Below are 24,061 nucleotides of genomic sequence, written 5' to 3'. Positions count from 1 at the left end.
CCTGCCCGCCTCGACCTGCCCGCCTCGACCTGCCCGCCTCGATCTGCCCGCCTCGACCAGCCCGCCTCGACCTGCCTGCCTCACATGCAAGATCTCTCCTGGGGAAGGACCAGAAGGGGGTTCAGTTGACTCTTGAGTGAGGTTTAGTGAGGTTTAGTTAATAGCATGAGGGAAAGAAGATCCTTTGTCTTGCAAATTATTGCACCATCAGTTATGCAGACTTCAATCCCGATTTTCAAACCAGGTTAGTATTCTTTCCCTGGGAGCAATTTGTGTCATAAAACAATCCAGGAATGCACACATACTGGTGTAGCATGCAAGTGGTCGACTGCAGTGGTCCTGTGATTGATGGTGTCTGTGTAGTCCAGTAAAGTACCCACCTCCACCCATTTCACATTACATGGACTGTACTCACAAAACATACTAGACATTGTAAATTATTTGGCTACTTTACATTTTATTTTATATTTTTTATTAGTATTAGGTGTACCTTTAATATAGTTAGACCACATATTTAAGTTTTAGGATTGCTTTATGTTTTAATGTATGCACCTTCCTGTCAAAGTAAATTCCTTGTCTGTGCAAACTTTCATGGCGAATAAAACCCTCTCTGATTCTGATCCAAGTCTGAATGAGAGATTACAAATAGGATCCATGGCCATCTACCATGGGCAGATGGTACAGTACAGTATTTGAAGTAAGGAAGACTTCTGAGGCTTCGGTGTGTTTACAAAAGGCCTCAAACCGAGAGCAATTCTTTCTTTCTCAGCACTCTTCCTTTTTAGGAAATGAGCCGCTGCCTTGCAGCCCCTCCTGGGAATCCGTGGGAATTCCTTTGCTGGTTTGGTTGGCAGTTGGTTTTCAATCCTGTGATATAGTTATTTCAGGGTGTGAGATGGAATTTAAAATATGTGTATTATAAAAGTGCTGAACGTTGACTAGTTACACCAAGCATGTACACTAGTCTCTCTCTTGGTGGTCCAATTAAGTGAGGTATATCAAGGCAAAAACACATTTTTACGGAAGTTGTCATGTCACAAAGCCTAACGTGAAAAACTCCACAGTGAAAGGTTGGCACATTGCTGCTTGATTGTTTGGGTTACTTTATTGTCCAATAATTTAAAGCAAGTTTTAAGTTCCCTAGAGAAAATGTTGACAATAATGAAAAAGGGTTCGTTTTGCGCGTTTAAGATCAGACCCGAAGGACTAAGCTAAATACACACAGTGGTTACGATACATAAATATCACAACTTTATCCGCCCAAGTTTCTGAACTTGTCAAACTATGCGTCACCCCGGTGTATTTACATAGGCCTACTCCGTCTCCTTGCCAGTTGGAATTCACTCACTACTGAGGAGCCCATATTTCCCTTTTTAGGGCATGAGAATGTATTACGTAATTTAGGGAGCACTCGAGTCTCTAGCAAACCCGACTATGTGGAAAGGCGGAGCATAATGGAGCAGACTAGCATTCACTTGTGCCAATCGCTGTAGCTATGACATGCACGCCATTTCTCCAATTGGTCAGAAGGCGGACATTATTTTCATTGAGGTTTAGGTTGCTCACTGATTGCAAGCTGTGGTTGGATGTTCTCACGTTTATGGTTTCAAGGGGAGTAGTTGTAGTCTTCCCGGAGAGTAAAGCTGTCCTGGGACAAGCATTGGAATTATCGTAGACTTTGTGGAAGAACCAAAAAGCGGGAGAACTTTAGAATTAGACGGCATTTCTTGTATTCCTGGATTGCGGACTCACATTTCACGATGCCGGTCTTTCACACAAAGACGATAGAAAGTATCCTAGAGCCAGTGGCTCAGCAGATATCCCATCTGGTGATAATGCACGAAGAAGGTGAAGTTGACGGAAAAGCTATTCCAGATCTCACGGCTCCCGTGGCTGCTGTGCAGGCGGCTGTCAGCAATCTTGTTCGGGTAAGTGTTTTACAGCAAAGTCTATAAAGAGTGCACTAGCGCCGCCCGGATAGCCTACCTGTCGCTATCTGTCTCAAACAATTTCCTACTCTGTTGAATTTCGCTTTGACTGTTCCAACGGCAAACTTTATTTTACCAGCTTGTGTAGTTGGAAAACAGAATTGTAGTTAAAAGACTGTAATGGATCAACACACTTTCATTTGGGAAAAGAGAGCAGTGACGCCCTTTTCCCCTTGAAATATTCCCTCCCCCCCGGAGTCGCTTAAGCAGAGCCAATTGATTGCCATCTCGTGTGGCAGAAGACACTTCCGTCTCAATGTTTAAAGATTCAATGTATCCACAAGTTAAACAACGGAATTATGAATGCGATGCATTTGAAAACTTACCTGATAACTTGTTGTCAAACCATCTCACTACATTAATTCATTTGATAGGCCTGCTGTTTGAAGGCCTCTGATTCATGTCATTTTTTTCCTCTCATGAACTTCCTGTAAACATTTGTGAGCATGTGCATCATGTAATGTACGTGACATAAATATAACTTCTTTCCTACGATGCTGTTGTGGGATATTTGAGCAAACGTTCCGCATTAGATGACTAAAACTTCACAGACCACGAGCAACTAGTCTTTGGGCTGTTTGTCTTATGATGGCCAAATATAGCATCAGATAAAATTTAAAATTGTAATTTCCTCCTTGAATTAGTAAATAGTATTTGTGTTCTCTGTCCTACCATACAGGAAATTACAGAACGTTTCCTCATGACATTTCTCACGGATTGTAGTTCCGAAAAAGATAACTGAAACTGTGAAATTTAGAATATCTGTTTTTAGGACAGGTCCTGTGTGGGGCTTGAGGTGGTTGCCGCTGATCAGTTTGCTGAAGAGAAGAATCCCTGACAGGTGTTGGAGATAAATATGGACAAATTGAACTGGTATCTCCCCCCTGCAAAGCGATTCTTAGTTTAACCCAGTCGGTTACCCCAAACCTGGCCATAAATCAAGGGCTATTAACATGAATTATTTCGTTTTTTTTTTCCACTCCAGAACCCACTTTGGTACCTAAAAGAGACAACTTACTCTGCTGTTTGGATTGTTTATATCCCCACACCCACCAGACTTCCTTCCTGTGGGGAAAAGTTTCCAAAAAAGGATGAGAATCTGTTTTCTTGTTTTAGGAAGGATAGGGCTACCTAGTAGTTTGCAGCTGTGCTGCATTGCGGCAGTTGTTGTTGATCATTGGATGATAAGAATATTCATAAATATTTTAGCTTTCAGACCAGAAGGAAATCTGGTAAAATCGGATCAAAGTCAGACTTAAGTTTTTTGGGGTTTTGGAGTGAATCTCAGATGAGGTCTCAGATGGAATATCTAAAGAATTATTACATTTACATGACACACAAACTGGGATAATTTCCTGTTGCACTAGAAACATTATCCAACCAACTCTGCAATGAAGAATTGTGTGTCTACTGGGGTTGAGACACGGCTCATGTTAGATTCAAGTCATAACCCTACTCCTAGATGTGTGGTCTTGAAGGGTTAGCAAGCAGACAGATGGGTCTGTCAGTATCTGCATCGTAACTCATGTCTTTAGCTGCTAAATGAGCACAATTGCTCCTCTGCAGATATTTTACATTGTCATTTAGCAGACACTCTTATCCAGAGCGACTTACAGTAAGTACAGGGACATTACCCCGAGGCACGTAGGGTGAAGTGCCTTGCCCAAGGACTCAACGTCATTTTGCACGGCGGGAATCGAACCGGCAACCTTCTGATTAATAGCCCGATTTCCTAACCGCTCAGCCACCTGACCCCCAAGACATGTTGAGCAGAGGCTAAGCCAGGCTAAGCCATTCACCTCGTCTGTTCTCCCAAGAAAACCACAGGTTGCACAGACTTGTAGACCACAGGCTGCTTGTCAATGTAATGAAATCTTCCTACAATTTCCTGAACCAGCTGACTGGAAAGTTAAACCGTATTGTACCGTAGTATTGTTGACCATAGTATTGCGTAACTAATCTGCATCGTCATTCAGTACATCTCAACACATTTCCAATGACTGTTCTGGTGTTCTGTAAAGGTCTGGTTGAATAACCTTAAGTATTCAATGGTAAATCAAGTGTCTTGTGAAACATTAAAATTGAGGGTTAATCCTATTATTCCGGATGCATGATGATCAAAAGGGCAGTGCTTGTAATGGTCCAAGATGTTCCCCGGCTGATCCAGAAGACTATCTGACCTCATACAGCCGCCCACATCTTTTTATTGACATGGAGAGAGCTCTCTGGTTGGTTGGTTGGTTGGTTGGTTGGTATATAGTCTAATTAATGGGAGGCTATTACAAAGGAAAGGTTACCGTGGTTAGACAACCAAGAGGACCTTAAACCAGATTAATGAACCTTCTAGCATCTTTTATCTGAGCAGAGGACAAGGCAGGTCTATCCCTCAATTGAAGATGACTGCAAGGGAATGCTAAGAATTCTCAGAAAGCAAGAATGTGCCTGGCATCAGAAGGGGGTTGAGTTGATTCTTGAGTGAAGTTTAGTTAATAGCATGAGGGAAAGGAAGATCCTTTGTCTTGCAAATTATTGCACAAGTAGTTTTGTGGACTTGCATCATGATTTTAGTATTCTTTTTTAGTTTAGTATTCTTTACCCTGGAGCAATTAGTGTCCTGAATCAATCCAGGAATGAACCGGGTGTAGCGTGTAATTAAGGATCCTGGTTGTGGTTCATGATTCTTTCCCTGACTAAACAAGGCATTGTCATAGCAGACCTGCTGCACTTTGTCATTTCTGCTGTTCCTTTTTATGGTCTTTGGATAAAGAAAAGAACGTCAGGAGCACAGACTCTTGGCGCAGATAAGGAGCTGAGTGTTTGTCTGCCAGTTTCCTTGGCCAAGTCTCTCAGAAACAACGTCTGGAGTTAGGAGGGCTAACGCGCGCATTGAAACCTAGCTGCCTTCCTCTCCACTGATGGCAAAAGCAAGATGCCTTTCTTAACTCTGTCTTTGCTTCTCCATTTACTGAAATCAATGGTGATGATGCGTTGATTTACGGATAAAATGATCAGGAAACCACAATTAGAAGTCAGACGGTTCAGTGGATCAACAAAGGCTCATGGTGAGCGCATCACTGTGGTCAGCAACAGCAAATCTTCTTCTCTTTACTTAGTCATCATGGAAATAATCAGATTTAGTCTGTCAAGCAAGCAGTAGGCCTACCATTTGAAAGGTTATGGTATAGCAGTGTTTCCCCTACCATTATATTAGGGGGGCGCCCCTAATATAATGTATATTGTTTATACTGTATAGTATAAACAATATAGGATTGGAGATCAGATAAATCCGAGCAACGTTTCATGTTCAGTTTGATGGCAAACCTTATCTTGAGATTTACTTCTCAAATCTGCAATAAAGGGAAACAAATGTGTCCATAAGCACTTTGAAAGTGAAGTGGTTTAAACTCTTACAAAAGAAAAGGCTTCCTATTACCTGTTTATCCAGTTTCCTGTCATTTATCCAGGGAAATTATGTCATGCAGCTTGACATTAGAACGGAACATTCCAAGGTTGCATTGCGATATGGTAATGATGCATGGTGTCTGCTTCACAAACGAGCCCATGCTCTTGTGGAAAGACTTGGGGCTCACAATATATATCTATTTTTTTATTGTGTGGAGTCGCTAATGGATTCATTTGATCTGCAGTATTGCGCCTCTTGATTCTGTCATCGATCGGATGAAACATAGCATTGTTAGGGGAGGGTGTGTGTGTGTGTTTCAGATGGATGAGGAAACGCTGGGAGCCAAGTTGGGAAGGCCTGGCCGTAGCCTCGAGGACACAGAGCAGCTGTTAGCACTTCCTTGTAGGGGGGAGGAAGCGCTCCGGGCAGCGATGACAAAGCCTCACTTCCTCCCACCCCCTGGCAGGCAATGATGAGCGATAGATAGCCGTAGCCCTCGAGCCGAAGCCAGAGCCAGATGTATCAGACAACATGCAGCTCAGAGTACTGCTTCTGTGCCTCGCTTAAACTTCTGGCCTCAAATTATTGCGGGGTCATGAGGAAGAAGAACATGAGGCTTTATTTTTTGGGGGCAAACGGCACGGCTGATTTCTCCCACACTGTCTGTGAAAAAGATCCTTGTTCTTCATCCTTCTAAGGAGGGAGAATTATTTTAGAGACACTGCGGTGCATCAGAGGCATGTGCCCCTGCTGCGATATGAGTCCCCCCCCCCTGTGCCAGATGGTTTCTGTTGACACGGTCCATCCAAGGAAGCTGTTTGATTTGTGTGTCTCATCACCAGAGGCACACAGTGTACACTTCCTTAACTATATTAATAAACCACGTTTGACAGTTGCGGCAGGAAGATACACTCTGTCATAACTGCTGACCTTCACTGGTCTCTTCATACTGTCACCTCATCTCTTCATACTGTCACCGCTCTCTATGATTGCTCACATGCCACTTGATGCCACTTCCAAGACAGCACTGGCCGGGGAAAAGGCTTCAACGGCGGTGATCAGAACACTCAGGCCTGTTCCCGTAAGACACCATTAAAAGAAGGAGCCTGGCCCATGTTTGAAAGGCAGGCTGTGTCTGTGCCCTCTCACAGCCATTGAGAGTGGGCCTTTCTCGTCTGCAGAGTGATGGCTTGATGTCGACAAAGCCCTGTCTGTTTGGCCAGCCCGGCCACTCTATCTAGCGACTTCACAACACAGTGTTTCACTCCCCTGCTTGGCAGCCCCCCCCAAAAAAATAAAAGAGAGAAGTGTCAACTTTTCCACAGCGGAGCCGGCTGGTATGTGATCTGGCTGGCTTTACATCAGTGTGGTATGTGACAGGGTACTGCCACAGTAATACTAAACAGTGACCCGGGGGGGGGGGGGGGGGACATCAGAAATATTGATATCCACCTTTTTTGGTTGTAGAGGAGGCCGTTTGGGCTGTGGCTGAGGGAGGGCTGGTTTATCGCCGCCTGGTATAGGACTGCAGCTGGATGCAAAGACCTGCCACGCCCTTAAACTATCATGAATGTAGGCTACACGGTGCAGTTCACTGAGAAGGTGTCAAAGTACAGACAGGAGTGGTCAGAGTGGTAGGGTGTGAGTCAGTCCTGATAGTGAAAGAAATTGGATAGAGAGAGAGAGAGAGAGAGAGAGAGAATGAAGAAGTGCATGGCTTGACAACAGCGGTTATAAATGTGCTGTCACTGTTCTATTTATACTGTTGGTTGTTTGGATCCAGGCTGAGTCTGTTGTTGAACATTAGACTACAGGAAGGACCCTTCTATGGGGAGGAGGGAGAGCTGACCCAGAACACAGGATGAGCCGTACTTCTTGCCATTAAGAGGCTAATCTTCACTTTGTGCCGGATTTCTCTGTGCCTGAAAACAGTTCTCTGGGAGACAAACGCGACTGTTTGTGAAACATGTGCAGACGTAGCTCTGTTGAATGTGTCCCTTTTCAAAGAGACGCTGGTGGCCACTGAGTTTCAGACAACGTTTTGTAACCTTTTCCCCCCTCAAGTCTGCACCCTACTCTTCAAACACAGTCCTGTCTAAACTTGTTTCTCTTACCCTGAACAGGATAGCGGTGTTAGGACATTTCCTCAGAAGTCAGATTGATTGAGCTAAGAGATTAGAAATACAAACTAATGTTGTCTGTGGGTTAATATGCCAACAATTGATCCTAGGCTTACAACAACCTCTACCAGGATGGTTCAGCATATTAGATCCAGACTTGTCTCTTCTGGTCCGGATCCATCGTCCCAGACACAAGTTCTTAATCTGACCTGATCTTCTGACTGAGTGCGGTTGTTCCTCATCTCCAGTTCTTACAGGGTAACTGGAGACCAGACATCAGTGTCTTATTAATCAGTGGTGATCATGTAAGCTTAACGCCAGGGGGGGGGAAGAGAGTCTTACAGTGTAACCATGTAGTCTAGCATTTTTGAGAGTATCTGTGGCCAAAATCTTGTTTGGAATTCAAATGAACGACCTCTCTATGCTTACCCTCCCTGTCCTCTCCCCTATGACCTCCCTGTCTTCTCCCCTACCCTCTCCCCTCCCCTGTCCTCTCTCCTCTCCCCTCCCCTGTCCTCTCCCCTGTCCTCCCCTGTCCTCTCCCCTCCCCTGTCCTCTCCTCTCCCCTGTCCTCCCCTGTCCTCTCCCCTCCCCTGTCCTCTCCCCTTGTCCCCTCCCCTGTCCTCTCCCTTGTCCTCTCCTGTCCTCTCCCCTGTCCTCTCCTCCTCTCCCCTCTCCTCTCCCTTCCCCTGTCCTCTCCCCTCCCCTGTCCTCTCCCCTCCCCTCTCCTCTCCCCTGTCCCCTCCCCTGTCCTCTCCTCTCCCCTGTCCTCTCCCCTCCCCTGCCCCCTCCCCTGTCCCCTTCCCTGTCCTCTCCTCTCCTCTCCCCTCCCCTGTCCTCTCCCCTCCCCTCTCCTCTCCCCTCTCCTCTCTCCTCTCCCCTCCCCGGTCCTCTCTCTCCTTGCCCTTTAGTGGAACGCCCCTGGAACGTTTCAGTCGGTTGTTTTTGGCTTTTGTTCACTGTCACTCCGGGGTGGAATGTCAGGGTGGCATATGTAAGCTGTCTCCTGGACCTAGAGATGTGGACTGCCTCGGCCAAGCTCCAGTTTTAGCTTGGCACAACCTTTTGTGTCTAATTTATGACCAGTCAGTCGGAGGAGAAGTTCTCTTGGCCCACACAGACTCCAAGTCAGCCCTGAGGAATAATTGCCTCCATTTGAACACATATATAGAAATGGTGACCCCACGTTCTGCATTCTGTACCAACTAGAATGAACATGTAACTGGTCTGCATTGTGACAGTATGAAAAAGTGTTGCATAGACGCTAAGTTGTTCCGTGAGCATAGTGTAACAAGTTAAGTCGAGTAGCTTGTAAAACTGGGTTTGTGTAACAAAATACACTAAGGACGTGTTGACACTTGCTGAACTGGATCATGTTCTAATGTTCAAGAAGTGAATGAGATGATGGAGCGAGGGGCTCCTAGGGATGGAGGTGTGTTTACCGTCCCCACAGACCCCCCCTCTGGCCTTTTCCTTGCAATTGATTGTGGGATGTTTGTTGAACTTGGTGTGTGTGTGTGTGTGTGTGTGAGCGATGTGTCCCGGCAGAGCTGAGGTCATCGTGGGGGAGGTGAGTCATGCTCTGGCTGCTTGACAGGGGAGGCGTTCAGCTGCTTTACACATTACTCTGCTTTCCTGGATCCACACCAGAGAGCTGTGTTGAGACAATGGCTCATCAATGGTCCGGTTAACAAGCTGCTGCTGGGATAGTGGGTCACATGACATGGTTAAAACAACCCTAACCCTAAGCCCATCCTGTGTTCTGTCAAAATAGGATTCATGAATGGTCTTTGATGCTAGCAGTATTAACCTGTGATGCTTTATACCGGACAGGGTGCGGTACTTTCGACTAATGAAACGCCCCTCTGCTCTGCTCTAGGTGGGGAAGGAGACTGTCCAGACCACCGAGGACCAGGTTATGAAAAGGGACATGCCACCAGCGTTCATCAAGTAAGCGAAACCAGCCCTCCTCATCTGATCCGCCAACACGTTCATCAGAAACATCCCAGTTCTGTACTGCAAGAATGAAATCACTTGGATGTGTCAAATGTGCAATCCACTACCCTCTCTCTCTCTCTTTCTATTCCCTCTTTCTCTCTCTGTCTGTTTCTCCATGTGCTGCAGTAATGGCTGCTTGTACCCAGACAAAGGTCAGACATGGCATGTTAAGTGTCTCCGAGGTGCTCTGGCGTTTTATAAATACTGCTGAGGGAGGCTCAGGCTGCTGGCCTCCTGCTCTTTGCCCAGGGAGGGCCTCCTCTTAAGGAGCAAGACAAACCCACACATCTCCACAAGATCTGCTCGGACAGCTGTTCTCACTTAACCTCCGCACATGGTCCCAGCTGAAGACAAGCTGTTAAAGTATGACTTTGACCATAAACGCAGACATCCAGTGTCTAGGTATCTGATGTAGCTGGGCTATATCTGTTTCATGAGATCCACCCTTAGTGGCTTTGCACTTGGGCTCGATGAGTCAAAGATGGCCTTCATTGTGTCCAATAGCTGCAGGAGAGCTCCACCTTAAGATGTGAGTCACCAGCGCCCACCCACCCTTCACCTCAGTCTTATTAAAGAGTGGGGGGGTGGGTGGGGGGGGGGGGGCCAAGGTCAGGGATGAAAGGTACTGGCAGGCGTAGGTCATCGGGCTCAACGCATGTGGCGCCTTGAAGTCACATGATCACCTTGTCATCATCCATCAGCACACGTGCTGGGATGAGTCTCCTTCACTAAATATAGGGTGTGTGTGTGTGTGTCCAGTATGCATGGCTGTCTGCTCTCTCTTTTATACGTACAGATCATACACACACACACACACACACACACACACACACACACAAATACACACAATCCCTGTGTGATTCCCGGAACTCAAACCCTTAATAAAGGCACACACATTAGTGCACTCTGCCTCAGCGAGAATGGAAAGCAAGCTGCTCTTGTCTTGCCTTTCAGCATGTGGAAAATACTGATAATGTTCCCCTGTTACCCAGAGCAACAATTGGCCCCGCAGGCAATAGGAGGAAGTCAGAATTTCTGTGGGAAGTTTCTGTGCGTCCTGGACTTGATACAGGAGTTCTTTGGCTGAGCCCTCCGCTATGATATCGACCCTGGCTGCATTCTGCTGACTGTCAGTAATAGTCAATTCACTGTATGTCATGGTGACAGCCCTGAGGACATGTCTCAGAGGCCGTAGTGGCCGGTATGAAAGTTATTCTCATCTGCATGACTGGCACTGTGAAATGAATCGAGGGCATCGAATATGAGACAGAAGTTGGCGCCAAGATTCTACCTTCTGGTCAGCAGTTATGTCATGGCCAGTTCCACTCTGACCCTGGCTGAAGCCTTGCATAGTGGCAGTCTGGCTTCTGCAGAGGTCATCAGCATGACTAGTGACCTGTCCACCGGCCTGTTCCAGTCCCTGACCTCTGACCTCCCGCACACACAGGGTGGAGACTGCCTGCACCAAGCTGGTCCAGGCTGCGTCTATGCTAAAAGCTGACCCTTACTCCGTCCCCGCCCGCGATTACCTCATCGACGGCTCCCGTGGCATCCTATCCGGAACATCCGACCTGCTCCTGACCTTCGACGAGGCTGAGGTAGGTCTGACGCAACACACTCTCTCCAGTCTTCTCTGTCTTGGTCTCTCTCTCTCGGTCTCTCTCGGTCTCTCTGTCTCTCTCTCTGTCTCTCTCTCTCTCTCTCTCTCTCTCTCTCTGTCTCTCTCTCTCTCTCTCTCTCTCTCTCTCTCTCTCTCTCTCTCTCTCTCTCATATCCATCCATCCGCCTCCTCTCCCTGGAGGGGGGGTCAGTTAGAGTAGTGTGGGCTCCCAGCCAGAGAGATATCAGGCCCCAAAGCTGTCTGCAGCAGTCAGCACGAGTCAGCAGTCAGACGGACGGCGTGCCACAGCAGCAGGACAGTGGGGGGGGGGGGTACATACACACACACACACACACACGGTACTGGGAGGGAAACACACAGCTGGGGACAAACAAGACAATGAGCCTAGCAGGAATGCTAGCAGCAGGCGTCATCAGGGGCCTAACGAGTTTAATCACTGTCCCACTCGTTTATTGTCGCAATCATTTCATCATTCACGTGTCGTGAGCTGTCATTCACACCCTTTTCGCTCGCCGTAGGTCCGCAAAATCATCCGCGTGTGCAAGGGCATCCTGGAGTACCTGACCGTGGCCGAGGTGGTGGAGTCCATGGAGGACCTGATCACGTACACCAAGAACCTGGGCCCAGGTCAGTGCACACCTTCCACCTCCCCCAGCGAGGGCTCATCTCTCCAGCCCCATCCCATGGGGCTTTGCCAGGGGGACAGATAGGCTAGTTGTGTGTAGTGTTGGTTGTACCGTAACGTGTTTTTCTCCGCGTGGCGGTGCAGGGATGACGAAGATGGCGAAGATGATCGATGAGCGGCAGCAGGAACTGACCCACCAGGAACACCGCGTCATGCTGGTCAACTCCATGAACACCGTGAAGGAGCTGCTTCCTGTTCTCATCTCAGGTACGCCCGCTCGCTTCCCCTACCCCCGACCGACGGGCTGCACCAGGGTTCGCTTTGAAACGGCTGTCCCTGTTAGTGACACGTCGTGCCTGCTGAACCGACCGCTGTCTCTGTGTTTCCTCACACACACACACACACACATTCACACACACAGGAATCAAGATCTTTGTGACCACCAAGACGTCCCAGAGCCACGGGGTGGAGGAGTCGCTGAAGAACCGCAACTTCACCTTCGAGAAGATGTCCGCCGAGATCAACGAGATCATCCGGGTGCTGCAGCTCACCTCCTGGGACGAGGACGCCTGGGCCAATAAGGTACGAGGAACACGCTTACGCCTGGGATGTCTCTGGTCCCGCCCCTCACCCGCACACGTCCACCCTCGACAGCTGCTCTGTTCACAGAGGGTAGACGCTTTGCCTAGTCACTCTCTAAAACGGCGACCGTGGTTAAAGGGGCGGTTTTGGGTGTCCCGTCCCGTCCCCCCCCCCCCCCACATGGGGGTTTGAGAGCTGTGAGTGTCTGGGCAAATGTTTCGGTCTTGTGATCCACCGCTTAAACACTCCCAGAATGCACTGAGAGAAGTCTACAGCCTGGATGGGCTGGAGTGTGTTCACTGTTTTATAAGTGTTCTTTCCAGTCATGTGCTTTTGTTTGTGCCTGGATGAGCCTATTTTCTGAATGCCGACCGTTAAAGATAAGAAAAAAAGACATTGTATGCCAATTGTTTGTTATACTGTTTTAGAGCAAACACAACTAAGTGGTTCTTTTTTCAAATTAAGCAGGTATGCTTATGTCTTATGTCCCTACTGAGGAAATCACTTCAACTCACTTTGACATTTCGAACCTCCACTCACTGGCTAGCATGCTGTGCCGTTTCTCCCATCCACCCTCGCTGTCAAAGACTTCCTGTTCTGTGCTCCATCTTTTCCCTTGACCTTCTCCTTTCTCTGTTTGGTCTCGATTGGTTATGTCTGGATAAACATTTTGTATATTTTTCTTGTTTTGTTTTTCTTTCTTTACCCTCCCCCTCCCCCTCCCCCCTGTAGAAGGTAAGCTCTCTGGGTCCATGATTGTCCAGTAGCATGTCTGGTAAATGTGTGTGCTGGTATGACGGTCTTGTGACATGCGTTGCCTCTTGCGTGCTTTTGAATAGATTAGCCAGCGTGAGATATCCTGTATATTTTCGAGTGCCAGGTATTTTATTTGAGCGATGCCATGTACACAAAAGCCATGCTAATGGAATGACATGTCGGGGGAGAGTGCAAGTTTTGGATGCATTTGTAAAAAAAAATATGTGCAACAGTTTAACCAGTGTTTTTATTTATTTATTTTGTACGTCATGTAAGTCAGTTTTGGTATGTTTTGAAGTTTGACGTGACATAACATTAATGAACATGTCTACATTCCTCCGATGTCAAACCAAACCCCCAGTGAGGAGAAAGGATGTCTTTAGATGCCCGATGCATTGATGACGCCGTCACAGAGTCATCCAATATCGATTTAGCCGTTGACGTGAATCCCTATGGCTTTCTCTTATTTCCCCTCGCAGCAACAACATCTCCCTGATCTGTGCATGCACTTCAGAGTCATAGGAGAAGGGCATGCAACTGACTGAAATCCATGGATTCTAGAACGGGACGCCCCTGTTGTTAGTCAAACGTCCAGGCATCAAGGTCATCCACTCACAGATTGTGTCCATAAATGTTGCATCATTTATGACCTGTCGCCTAACACGGTCCCACGTACGATCCACGTCACAGCAGCCTCCCAGGGGAGAGGTGTGCAGTGTGTCTGAGTGTTCACTGGGTGTATGTCAGATAGTAGCGGACTGGTCAGAGGTTTTACTTCCTGCCTGTTTGCCCACCTCGCTAGACTCCTCCCCCTTTTCTGTCTGCTTTCGTGTTGCATATTTATTGGAAGCAGCAGCCAGACTATCACTCACCAGCTGGACTGCGCTGGCACACCCACATGCACACAGCAGCGCCACGCTTTGTCAGTTCACACTTGTTTACTTCTTGTCCTCTGCCGTTACCTCCTTGTGGCTTTCCAGAGAGTCAGAGATATCAGACAAACAAACATGTTGGTTGTTGCTCTATTATTTGACCAGCTCCCTTTTTGTAAAGATGTATTTTTTATGGCCTGTCTGCTTTATTGTGATAGCTGCGGTTACAGAAAAACAGGAAATGTCGAGAATAGAGAGGGGATGTGGTGGCAAAAATCAAGCATTGTACAATGCTCAAATTTCTTAATTTGAAATTGTACAATGTCTGCCGACATGTTAATTCAAAATATTGACATATAAAAATATATTAGTAATAAGATATTTTAGCGTTCAGCCAATGTGTTTGTTTGTCTGCTACTTTAGATTTCCCCTGTGTTCTATCTTGCATTGTACAGTGTTTTGAGTTTGTAGATGCAGTAAAAGAGTCTTGTAGATGCAGTAAAACCGTTTTTATCTGACAGAGATGTAGTCGACACTTGCCTAGAGAGTATCTGTCAGAAGAGAACTGGCGTGTGGATTTTATTGTACAACGGAAGAACAACATCACTTTACAACTCACCCATCCTCTCTCCCTCCCCCCACTGCCAGTGTAAACCCTGCTTTGTTTACATTTAGTCATTTAGCAGACGCTCTAATCAAGAGCGACTTACAGTAAGTACAGGGACATTCCCCCTAGGCAAGTAGGGTGAAGTGCCCTGCCCAAGGACACAACGTAATTTAGCACGGAAGGGAATCGAACCGGCAATCTTCTGATTAATAGCCAGATTCCCTAACCACTTAGCCATCTGACTCCCTGTTCCACACCTGGCCAGTGAGTCATCTCCAAGTGAAGCTGCCCTTGAATCGTATTGTATCTCGTTCTGCTCCGGGCGAGATACAATGGGGGCGAGATGGGGTTGGGGGGTGTGAAGAAGTGAAGTGATGTAATACCCAAACTGACAGTCAAAGGAAGTTGAAACGGCATGTGCACGGTCGGTTGCGCCTGCCAAATGTTTGCTGCTCTGCACATTTGAGATGCACAGACTGTGTCGTGGCTTCTTTAGGAGCGTCGCTGTGGTCATGGCGATGACTCAAAGCTAGAGTTTTTCCTGTCAACATGATCCGACGGGACGATGCTGAGGTCAATACTATGAGTCACCCCTCCCCCCATTCCCAAACACGGACTGGTATGACATCACCCTTACGACCACTAGGAACCTGCTAGAGCATCTGTCTGGCGTACTCATTACTTACCATGACTGTAAAAGATCAAATGATTAACCTTAAAAGGATTTCAACACTTACAATATAAGGGACATTATTTCATAGAGCATGTATAGAAAAAAACTTATCCATTCAATAGTTACAAACATACTTTTTCCATTTGCTGGTATACTAATATCAATGTATTTGTCATGTTATTTCACCCCCCCTCATCGAAGGACACTGAGGCCATGAAGAGGGCTCTCGCTCTGATCGACTCCAAGATAACTCAGGCCAAGAACTGGCTCAGGGACCCCAACGCCCAAGCAGGTACCAAAGACAGACAGACAGGTCCCTCACATACCCAGATGCAGACCCCTTCCTCTCAGACAGACAGGTCCCTCACATACCCAGATGCAGACCCCTTCCTCTCAGACAGACAGGTCCCTCACATACCCAGATGCAGACCCCTTCCTCTCAGACAGACAGGTCCCTCACATACCCAGATGCAGACCCCTTCCTCTCAGACAGACAGGTCCCTCACATACCCAGATGCAGACCCCTTCCTCTCAGACAGACAGGTCCCTCACATACCCAGATGCAGACCCCTTCCTCTCAGACAGACAGGTCCCTCACATACCCAGATGCAGACCCCTTCCTCTCAGACAGACAGGTCCCTCACATACCCAGATGCAGACCCCTTCCTCTCTCGTTCGCGTGTAACGCTTTCCGTGTCCTGTGTGCGTGTCCTGTTCTTAGGGGATGCAGGGGAGCAGGCCATCCGCCAGATCCTGGACGAGGCTGGGAAGGTAGGCGAGCTGTGTGCAGGGAAGGAGCGCAGAGACATCCTGGGCACAGCCAAGACCCTGGGCCAGATGACCGACCAGGTGTCTGAGATCAGAGCCAGGTACGACACACACATCTCTCTACACATCCCTGGACCAACCCAGACGTCTTTGATGATACCATCTACTGTTTCCTGAGAAGGATAGCTTCCAGTATCCAGTAGCTACATGTCCCATAGGATATGATTTCCTTTGGTAATCTGATCAGGAAATGTTCCCTTGTACGGTAGCATCCATCTGTATGATGGTGGGGAAGTATAAGGTGGTAATCGTATTGTAAAGTTATTACTGCAGAAACCCTTAAGATCGTGTTTCACTTTTGCCGCAGACACAGGGTTATGCTAGATTAAAAGCAGCTGTTTGGTATTAATCCATAATCTGCTTTAACCCCTGCTCAGAAAGCTGGGAGTGGCAACCAAGCCTTGTCTGGAACTTGAGACATGGAGATTAAAGTATCTGTTATTATTACATGGGAGGAGGGCAGGAGGAATACAATCACTCTCCCTGCAGACAACGATAGCGTTGTCGGCTATTTTACAAGGTTATATTAGCATCGCTGCATCACTAATCCAATTCTCAAGGGGATGATCTCCTTTACACATGTTGGTACACTGAGGGCATTCTGAGGAAGCTATTGATGTGCGGTGCTCTGGGAAAGATGTGGATGTGCGGTGCTCTGAGGAAGATATTGATGTGCGGTGCTCTGAGGAAGATATTGATGTGCGGTGCTCTGGGGAAGATGTGGATGTGCGGTGCTCTGGGGAAGATGTGGATGTGCGGTGCTCTGGGGAAGATGTGGATGTGCGGTGCTCTGGGGAAGATGTTGATGTGTGGTCTTCCGGGGTATCTGCTCTCTCCAGAGGTCAGGGGACGTCTCCGGCTGCCATGCAGAAGGCCCAGCAGGTGTCCCAGGGTCTGGACGTGCTCTCGGGCAAGGTGGAGAACGCCGCCCGCAAACTGGAGGCCATGACCAACTCCAAACAGGCCATCGCCAAGAGAATCGACGCCGCACAGGTGGGCAGTCTTCCCAGCCTCGGCTGTCTGCTGGTCTGGGTTGAAATACGTCACGAGTAGACCTTGTCGAACTGGTGAAGGAGAGATCGTATCTGATTGAGCTCTGTGCGGCCAAGTGGTCGGTGTTATTGAGAATGTTGGTCTTGGCCCGTGTCCCTGCAGAACTGGCTGGCGGATCCCAACGGTGGTCCGGAGGGAGAGGAGAACATCAAGGGCCTTCTGACCGAGGCCAGGAAGATCGCTGACATGTGTGAAGACCCCAAGGAGAGGGAGGACATCCTGCGCTCCATCGGAGAGATAGCCGCCCTCACGGCCAAGCTCTCTGAGCTAAGGAGACAGTGAGTAGTGCGGCACCATGTATTCATGTATTACCTATTGACTAGAACCTTCCTTCATGGTTGCCAGTAATAGATTTCGGTGTGGCTCGTTAAGGACGCAATTTCCACTTCCTGTTTTACTTCTGCTTTCTTCTCTTATTTGATCTCCTCTGTTATGGTTAACCACATTTCTGACGTTTATCTACTCCCTCGCCTTTCCAGGGGCAAAGGTGACACACCAGAGGCGAGGGCTTTGGCCAAGCAGATCGCCACGGCCCTGCAGAACCTGCAGTCCAAGACCAGCAAGGCGGTGGCCAACAGCAGACCTGCTAAAGCAGCCGTCCACCTGGAGGGGAAGATCGAGCAGGCACAGCGCTGGATAGACAACCCCACTATAGACGACAGTGGAGTGGGTGAGTCAGGTCTCTTTTTTGTCCCCCCCCCTCTATCACTTCTCCTTTTCTGACCACACCAGCCACCCAAACAGCAGATCTGTTTGCATGCCTGCTTTTTTGGGGGTATTTTCTCTTTTTTTCTTTTGCTGAACATTCCACAAACCCTCACCCGGCCTCATCCTTTGTCTTCTGGGTTGGCTGGTCTTCTCAAAAGCCTGGATATCTTCTCACAAGTCATATTGTTGGTAACGGAGCCCCAAGCTCTGACACAAGGCCCTGCTGTTCTGAGGATCTATGGTTCCTAGTCTCTTCAGAGTTGAATAAGATGAAATGGAAAAGATCAGTCTGGGAGGCTCAGATATTATTAGCTGTTTCCAACTCACAACTCCCCCTCAACCATGTTCTGAGGTGTGTGTGTGTGTGTATCTCCAGGTCAGGCAGCCATCCGGGGGCTGGTAGCGGAGGGCCGCAGGTTGGCTAACGCCCTGCCCGGCCCATACCGACAGGAGATGCTTGGCAGGTGTGAGCTGGTGGAGCAGCTGATGGCCCAGCTGGCAGACCTGGCCGCCCGGGGCGAGGGCGACTCCCCGCAGGCGCGTGCCGTGGCTCAACAGCTCCAGGAGGCCTTGAAAGTAAGACGGCTCACGTTCACTGTCACCATCACACGCTCGCGACTCGTTAGGATCCATTAGACACAGATACTCACCCTGGAGCTCCCCCTGCTGGTAGATGACTACCGCTCCAGTCTTCCTGCTAGTCATGATGTCGGTCGACATCGGATCCATAACTTGATATTTTGTCCTCCATATCCATATCCAAACCATATATCCTTTCGTCAGATTTACTATCGACTAAAAACGTGTGTACGGTCTTTGCAGGACCTCAAAGGGAAAATGCAGGAGGCGATGACCCAGGAGGTGTCGGACATCTTCAGCGACACGACGACACCCATCAAACTATTGGCTGTAGCTGCCACAGCCCCCCATGATGCGCCCAACAGGGATGAGGTGAGCTCATTTACTTCCCTATTTTACCAACAGGATACATTACATTTAGTCATTTAGCAGACGCTCTTATCCAGAGCGACTAAAAGTAAGTACAGGGACATTCTCCCGAGGCAAGTAGGGTGAAGTGCCTTGCCCAAGGACACAACGTCATTTGGCACAGCCAGGAATCGAACCAGCGACCTTCTGATTACTAGCCCGATTCTCTAACCACTCAGCCACCTGACTCCCCCCATTGACATTACATGACAATAACAATTGATCGTTTTGCCGTTCCAATGTTTGGAGAGTCGATAGCTGTATTTAATTGTCATACTTCCATTCAGGTATTTGATGAGAGGGCTGCCAACTTCGAGAACCACGCCAACAAGCTTGGAGCCACTGCAGAGAAGGCAGCTGCCGTGGGAACAGCCAATAGGAGCACAGTGGAGGGGATCCAGGCAGCTGTCAAGTCAACAAGAGACTTGACACCACAGGTACGGGACGCTTTTACACCTAATGGTGGTTCTTTCTGGGTTTTCTGTAACTCTTTGTGCTAAATCTTTGTGTTAGTTGCTTCCTGTTGATGGGGGAATTCTCTTTTTTTAGGTTGTCTCCGCTGCTCGTATTCTACTGAGAAACCCTGGCAACCAAGCTGCGTACGAGCACTTTGAGACCATGAAGAACCAGTGGATCGACAATGTTGAGAAGATGACAGGTAGCATAATGGTACCCCCACACCAGAGATGAGGGAAAAGTACACACATCCTTCACTCAAGTAGAAGTACATGATCACTTTTTTCTGACTTTTTTTTTCACAAATATTTTTTCAACCTTTGTTTTTTCCCCCAAACCTTTTTTCCAAGATATATTTTCCCAAACTTTTCTTTCAAAACTTTTAGGGGATTTTATTTTGCGGGGACCTTTGAAAAAAATATATTCTACTTGAGTGAAGGATGTGTATACTTTTGCAGTCTCTGCCCACAACTGACCATGTGGGGGGTCAGATGGCTGAGCGGTTAGGGAATCGGGCTATTAATCAGAAGCTTGCTGGTTCGATTCCCGGCTGTGCAAATGACGTTGTGTCCTTGGGCAAGGCACTTCACCCTACTTGCTTTGGGGGGAATGTCTCTGTACTTACTGAAAGTCGCTCTGGATAACAGCGTCTACTAAAAGTAAATGTGGCCATTCTGAACGCTCTGACAGTACAACCTGATACTAACCTGGCCTCTGTCCTGGTCTAGGTTTGGTGGATGAGGCCATTGACACCAAGTCCCTGCTGGATGCCTCAGAGGACGCCATCAAGAAGGACCTGGACAAATGTCGCGTGGCCATGGCTAACCACCAGCCCCAGATGCTGGTAGCCGGTGCCACCAGCATCGCCCGCCGTGCCAACCGCATCCTGCTGGTGGCCAAACGGGAGGTGGAGAACTCCGAAGACCCCAAGTTCAGGGAGGTTGTGAAGGCCGCCTCTGATGAGCTGAGCAGGACCATCTCTCCCATGGTGATGAACGCCAAGGCTGTGGCCGGGAACATCCAGGATCCAAGTACGCCACTGTTACTCCTCACACACACCAATCAGCTCAGTTCACTTGTTAAATCTAGTTTTGTTTCTAGAGCAGTAAAACATATCGATCCAAGCAGCATCTCACTGCTTCTCTGTGGCATTCAGGTCTGCAGAAAGGCTTCCTGGACTCGGGCTACACGATCCTGGGTGCCGTGGCCAAGGTGAGGGAGGTCTTCCAGCCCAAGGAGCCTGACTTTCCACCGCCTCCACCAGACCTGGAGCAGCTTCAGGTGAGTCCCCCTCCTCTCTCTCCACCAGACCTGGAGCAGCTTCAGGTGAGTCCCCCTCCTCTCTCTCCAACAGCAGGTCTCCAGTCACCCGCTTGCTCCCCGCGAGCCATGTTCATAAGTAGTAGTAGTAGCTTCTATCGTCATTCAAACATATACTGGTACAGTACAAGATGGACGTTTATCCAGGACTATGGCGCTACATAAAACACTTAAGCAACCACACATCTATGTAGAACTAAACACTGTTAGGAGTGCCCGAGAGTGACTCACCCCGAGGTTGTGCGTTCGCCGCCAGGTCAACGACGAGCCCGCCCCACCCAAGCCCCCTCTTCCCGAGGGCGAGGTCCCCCCTCCACGACCCCCTCCTCCAGAGGAGAAGGACGAGGAGTTCCCCGAGCAGAAGGCCGGGGAGGTGGTGAGCGAGGCCATGATGGTGGCTGCCAGGCAGCTCCACGAAGAGGCTCGCAAATGGTCCAGCAAGGTGGGACACGACATTCAATCATTTAGACCAGTGGTTCTCAAAACCTTTTACACCCTGTACCACCTCAGAAAATATTTGACTCCAAGTACCACCATTATGACTGACGTTAAAAAACAGTAGCGTAAGCCTACCTTATTGAGCTACACACAGTTCACGCAGTAACTATGGTGGATGTTTGCATGGGCCACTACCCGAGAACAGTCAGGTAGTAGTGCGTGCCAACATTTATTTTAAATCACATTTTAATGATATAATGGTTACGGTATTACATTTAGTCATTTAGCAAACGCTCTTATCCAGAGCAGGATTAAAATATTAAATATTAAAATATTTCTGAGATTCCTCCACATACCACTAGAAGGTGGCACAGTTTGAGAACCACTGATTGAGACAACGCTCAAAATGACCGCCCGCCCACTTTTTGTCTACATGTGAGGTAACTCTTTGTGTGGTCTTGTAGGGTAACGACATCATCGGGGCGGCCAAGCGCATGGCCTTGCTCATGGCCGAGATGTCCCGCCTGGTGCGTGGCGGCAGTGGAAACAAGCGCGCCCTCATCCAGTGTGCCAAGGACATCGCCAAGGCGTCTGATGAGGTCACACGACTGGCTAAGGAGGTGGCTAAGCAGTGCACTGACAAGCGCATCCGGACCAACCTGCTCCAGGTGAGAGACTGACTTATCTGTTATCTGCACCTAGAGATGTGAGAGTTCCTCGATGATGAGGGAGTCAGGTGGCTGAGCGGTTAGGGAATCGGGCTGGTAATCAGAAGGTTGCTGGTTTGATTCCCAGCAGTGCAAAATGATGTTGTGTCGTTGACTAAATGACTAAATCAAATCATAAATCATGATGATGCAGAAACGCAGAGTATTTGCCTTTCATTATATTTTTCTTGGTTCAGGTGTGTGAACGCATCCCTACCATAAGTACCCAGCTGAAGATCCTGTCCACAGTGAAGGCTACCATGTTGGGTCGTACCAACATCAGCGAGGAGGAGTCCGAGCAGGTGAGAGGACAGCAGGGCAGCCGTCCCTGCTGGGAAACACGTGTCACGGGGGTCAGATGGCTGAGCGGTTAGGGAGTCGGACTATTAATCGGAAGGTTGTTGGTTCGATTCCCGGCCATGCCAAATGACGTTGTGTCCTTGGGCAAGGCACTTCACCCTACTTGCCTCGGGGAGAATGTCCCTGTCTGCTAAATGACTAAATGTAAATGTCACTGTCAACATCCAAGTCACAAACATAATAATACATTTTATTTAAAGGCGCCTTTCTCGGCACTCAAGGACACCGTACAGAGGTACATAACATGCTTGTATCCACCTCACTCCCTGACCTTGTTCTGCCCTCCAGGCTACAGAGATGTTGGTCCACAACGCCCAGAACCTGATGCAGTCTGTGAAGGAGACAGTCCGGGAAGCTGAGGCTGCTTCCATTAAAATCCGGACGGATGCTGGCTTTACCCTCCACTGGATCAGGAAGACCCCTTGGTACCAGTAAGGCGGTTTCCTCTCTGCTGACGAAGGCACACCCTGTCGCACGGGCGAAGCGAATTTTGAACAGTAGATTGACGGACACGTAGATACTAATTCCAGTCTGTAGTGACAACATCACCTCATACACGATTTGGGTCAAAGGAGTGAATACACTATTTACTATTTACTAAGTGACCCCACACCCTGTCTATAAACCGAGGCATGCCAAGTAGATTTTTAAAGAAGGGACTACCCAATGCAACTTCCAATTATTTAGATTCTTATTGGGAAAATGTGTTTTCTAATGTGTGTAAAGAATGTGTTTTTAGAGCTTATTGTGACAAATACCAGGTATATATATATTTTTTGATTGAGAGGTTTTTCATATCAAGAAGGGTTGATGATTGTTGGTCACTTCTAGACTTGTCCCGTGCTGAGAAGATCTCTGTTAAATTTGACTTTTAAAATTTTCTTGGAAGATGTCGTTTTATCTCTTTGTACTGGTCCTTGATGTCATATTCTGCAATCATTCACCGTTGCTAGAATGAGCTTATCTCCTCAAAAGGAGTTTCTACAAGTATATGCTAAGATCTACACGCAAAATTCACCGATATCATGTCTGTTTACACAATGCCATGTTTTAGAAACGGAAAACACTGTTAGCATCTTGGCTTATATTTTAGTGAAATGGTTTTGTATTATGCTGCCAAAGAGTTTAATCCACTATTAACTTTTCAATATGGTTTCTTATTTTGATTATGGTATATCAGAACTCATAGGCTAATGAAAGGGCTAGCGAATCGTACACGAGTAGTCATATTTGATAGTGAAACTTCTAGCAAATCATCTTCCAACATTTTCACGATGTTTCAAAGAGATTACATGTAAACGATACAGATAACATGAGGCTAAGGCCTGGTGCTTTAAATTACATAACTCATCTGTGAAACAGCAAGCTAGACAGTGTTTTACCTGAATACTGTCTCATGGTGTTGTGATGTGCTAAACCAATGTTGAGATGAATACCGTAAGGCTTTTAAGGTTACGTTTAGGCATGTGGTAACTGGTTCAAAAGACTGTTGTTTTCTATGTTAATCTGATCTCAAACACGTGTCTTTTGCACCTAGAACATACACTAAACATACAGTAGCACATAAAGTTGGTACAATAGATGCAATCTAAAAATGTCTGTTGTGTGTTTGAGTAAGAACAGAAGTTTGAATGTGTGTATGATATTAGGACCCTATCAAAACATCTGATGTGCCTTTGGAGAAAATACTTTAAATGCAATAAATGTTGTTTTTCCATTTACAGAAAATGATGTTTTGTATCTTGTACAAGTTGCATCATGATTTTGTCCAGAAACATGTTTGTTATATTTAATATGATTCTTAGGCAAGTGACGTTACCTGCTTCTTTCAGTCTTTAGGACTAAGTCAAACCCTGCTTCTTGGCATTATTCACATTTTGTAATAAAGCATTTTATAACACCAAGTGGTACCATCTGTTATTGAAAACATGTTAGGTGTGGCCCTTGCAACGCGAGTAT

At 47.6% G+C, this 24,061-nt stretch overlaps 1 protein-coding gene across 2 annotated transcripts; it reads left to right on the top strand.

Annotated features, from left to right (window-relative positions):
- Positions 1 to 1,539: 1,539 nt before the first annotated feature.
- vclb (vinculin b) lies at positions 1,540 to 24,002 on the top strand. Of its 2 annotated transcripts, none has more exons than XM_062474108.1 (21): positions 1,540 to 1,928; positions 9,391 to 9,461; positions 10,957 to 11,107; positions 11,649 to 11,757; positions 11,900 to 12,022; positions 12,177 to 12,337; positions 15,447 to 15,537; positions 15,967 to 16,114; positions 16,913 to 17,066; positions 17,229 to 17,404; positions 17,606 to 17,796; positions 18,211 to 18,410; positions 18,657 to 18,785; positions 19,109 to 19,258; positions 19,371 to 19,479; positions 20,006 to 20,308; positions 20,434 to 20,603; positions 20,854 to 21,039; positions 21,500 to 21,703; positions 21,940 to 22,044; positions 22,391 to 24,002. In XM_062474108.1, exons 1-21 carry the CDS (start codon positions 1,761 to 1,763, stop codon positions 22,535 to 22,537), a joined length of 3,246 nt encoding a protein of 1,081 aa, XP_062330092.1. In that variant the 5' UTR covers positions 1,540 to 1,760; the 3' UTR covers positions 22,538 to 24,002. The 2 variants fall into 2 exon arrangements, with proteins under 2 accessions (XP_062330092.1, XP_062330093.1); XM_062474109.1 differs by having other exon boundaries at positions 1,541 to 1,928; positions 20,434 to 20,558.
- Positions 24,003 to 24,061: the final 59 nt, after the last annotated feature.

The sequence above is a fragment of the Osmerus eperlanus genome, chromosome 12, assembly GCF_963692335.1.
Source record: "Osmerus eperlanus chromosome 12, fOsmEpe2.1, whole genome shotgun sequence".
Taxonomy (NCBI): Eukaryota; Metazoa; Chordata; class Actinopteri; order Osmeriformes; family Osmeridae; genus Osmerus; species Osmerus eperlanus.
This window is presented reverse-complemented; position numbering and strand designations above follow the sequence as displayed.

Excerpts from the sequence above, each read along its gene's own strand:
- vclb (XM_062474108.1), top strand. The coding sequence starts at position 1,761 with ATGCCGGTCTTTCACACAAAGACGATAGAAAGTATCCTAGAGCCAGTG. Across the intron at positions 16,115-16,912 it reads GTGTCTGAGATCAGAGCCAG|AGGTCAGGGGACGTCTCCGG; the intron begins GTACGACACACA and ends TGCTCTCTCCAG. Across the intron at positions 18,411-18,656 it reads AGCTCCAGGAGGCCTTGAAA|GACCTCAAAGGGAAAATGCA; the intron begins GTAAGACGGCTC and ends CGGTCTTTGCAG.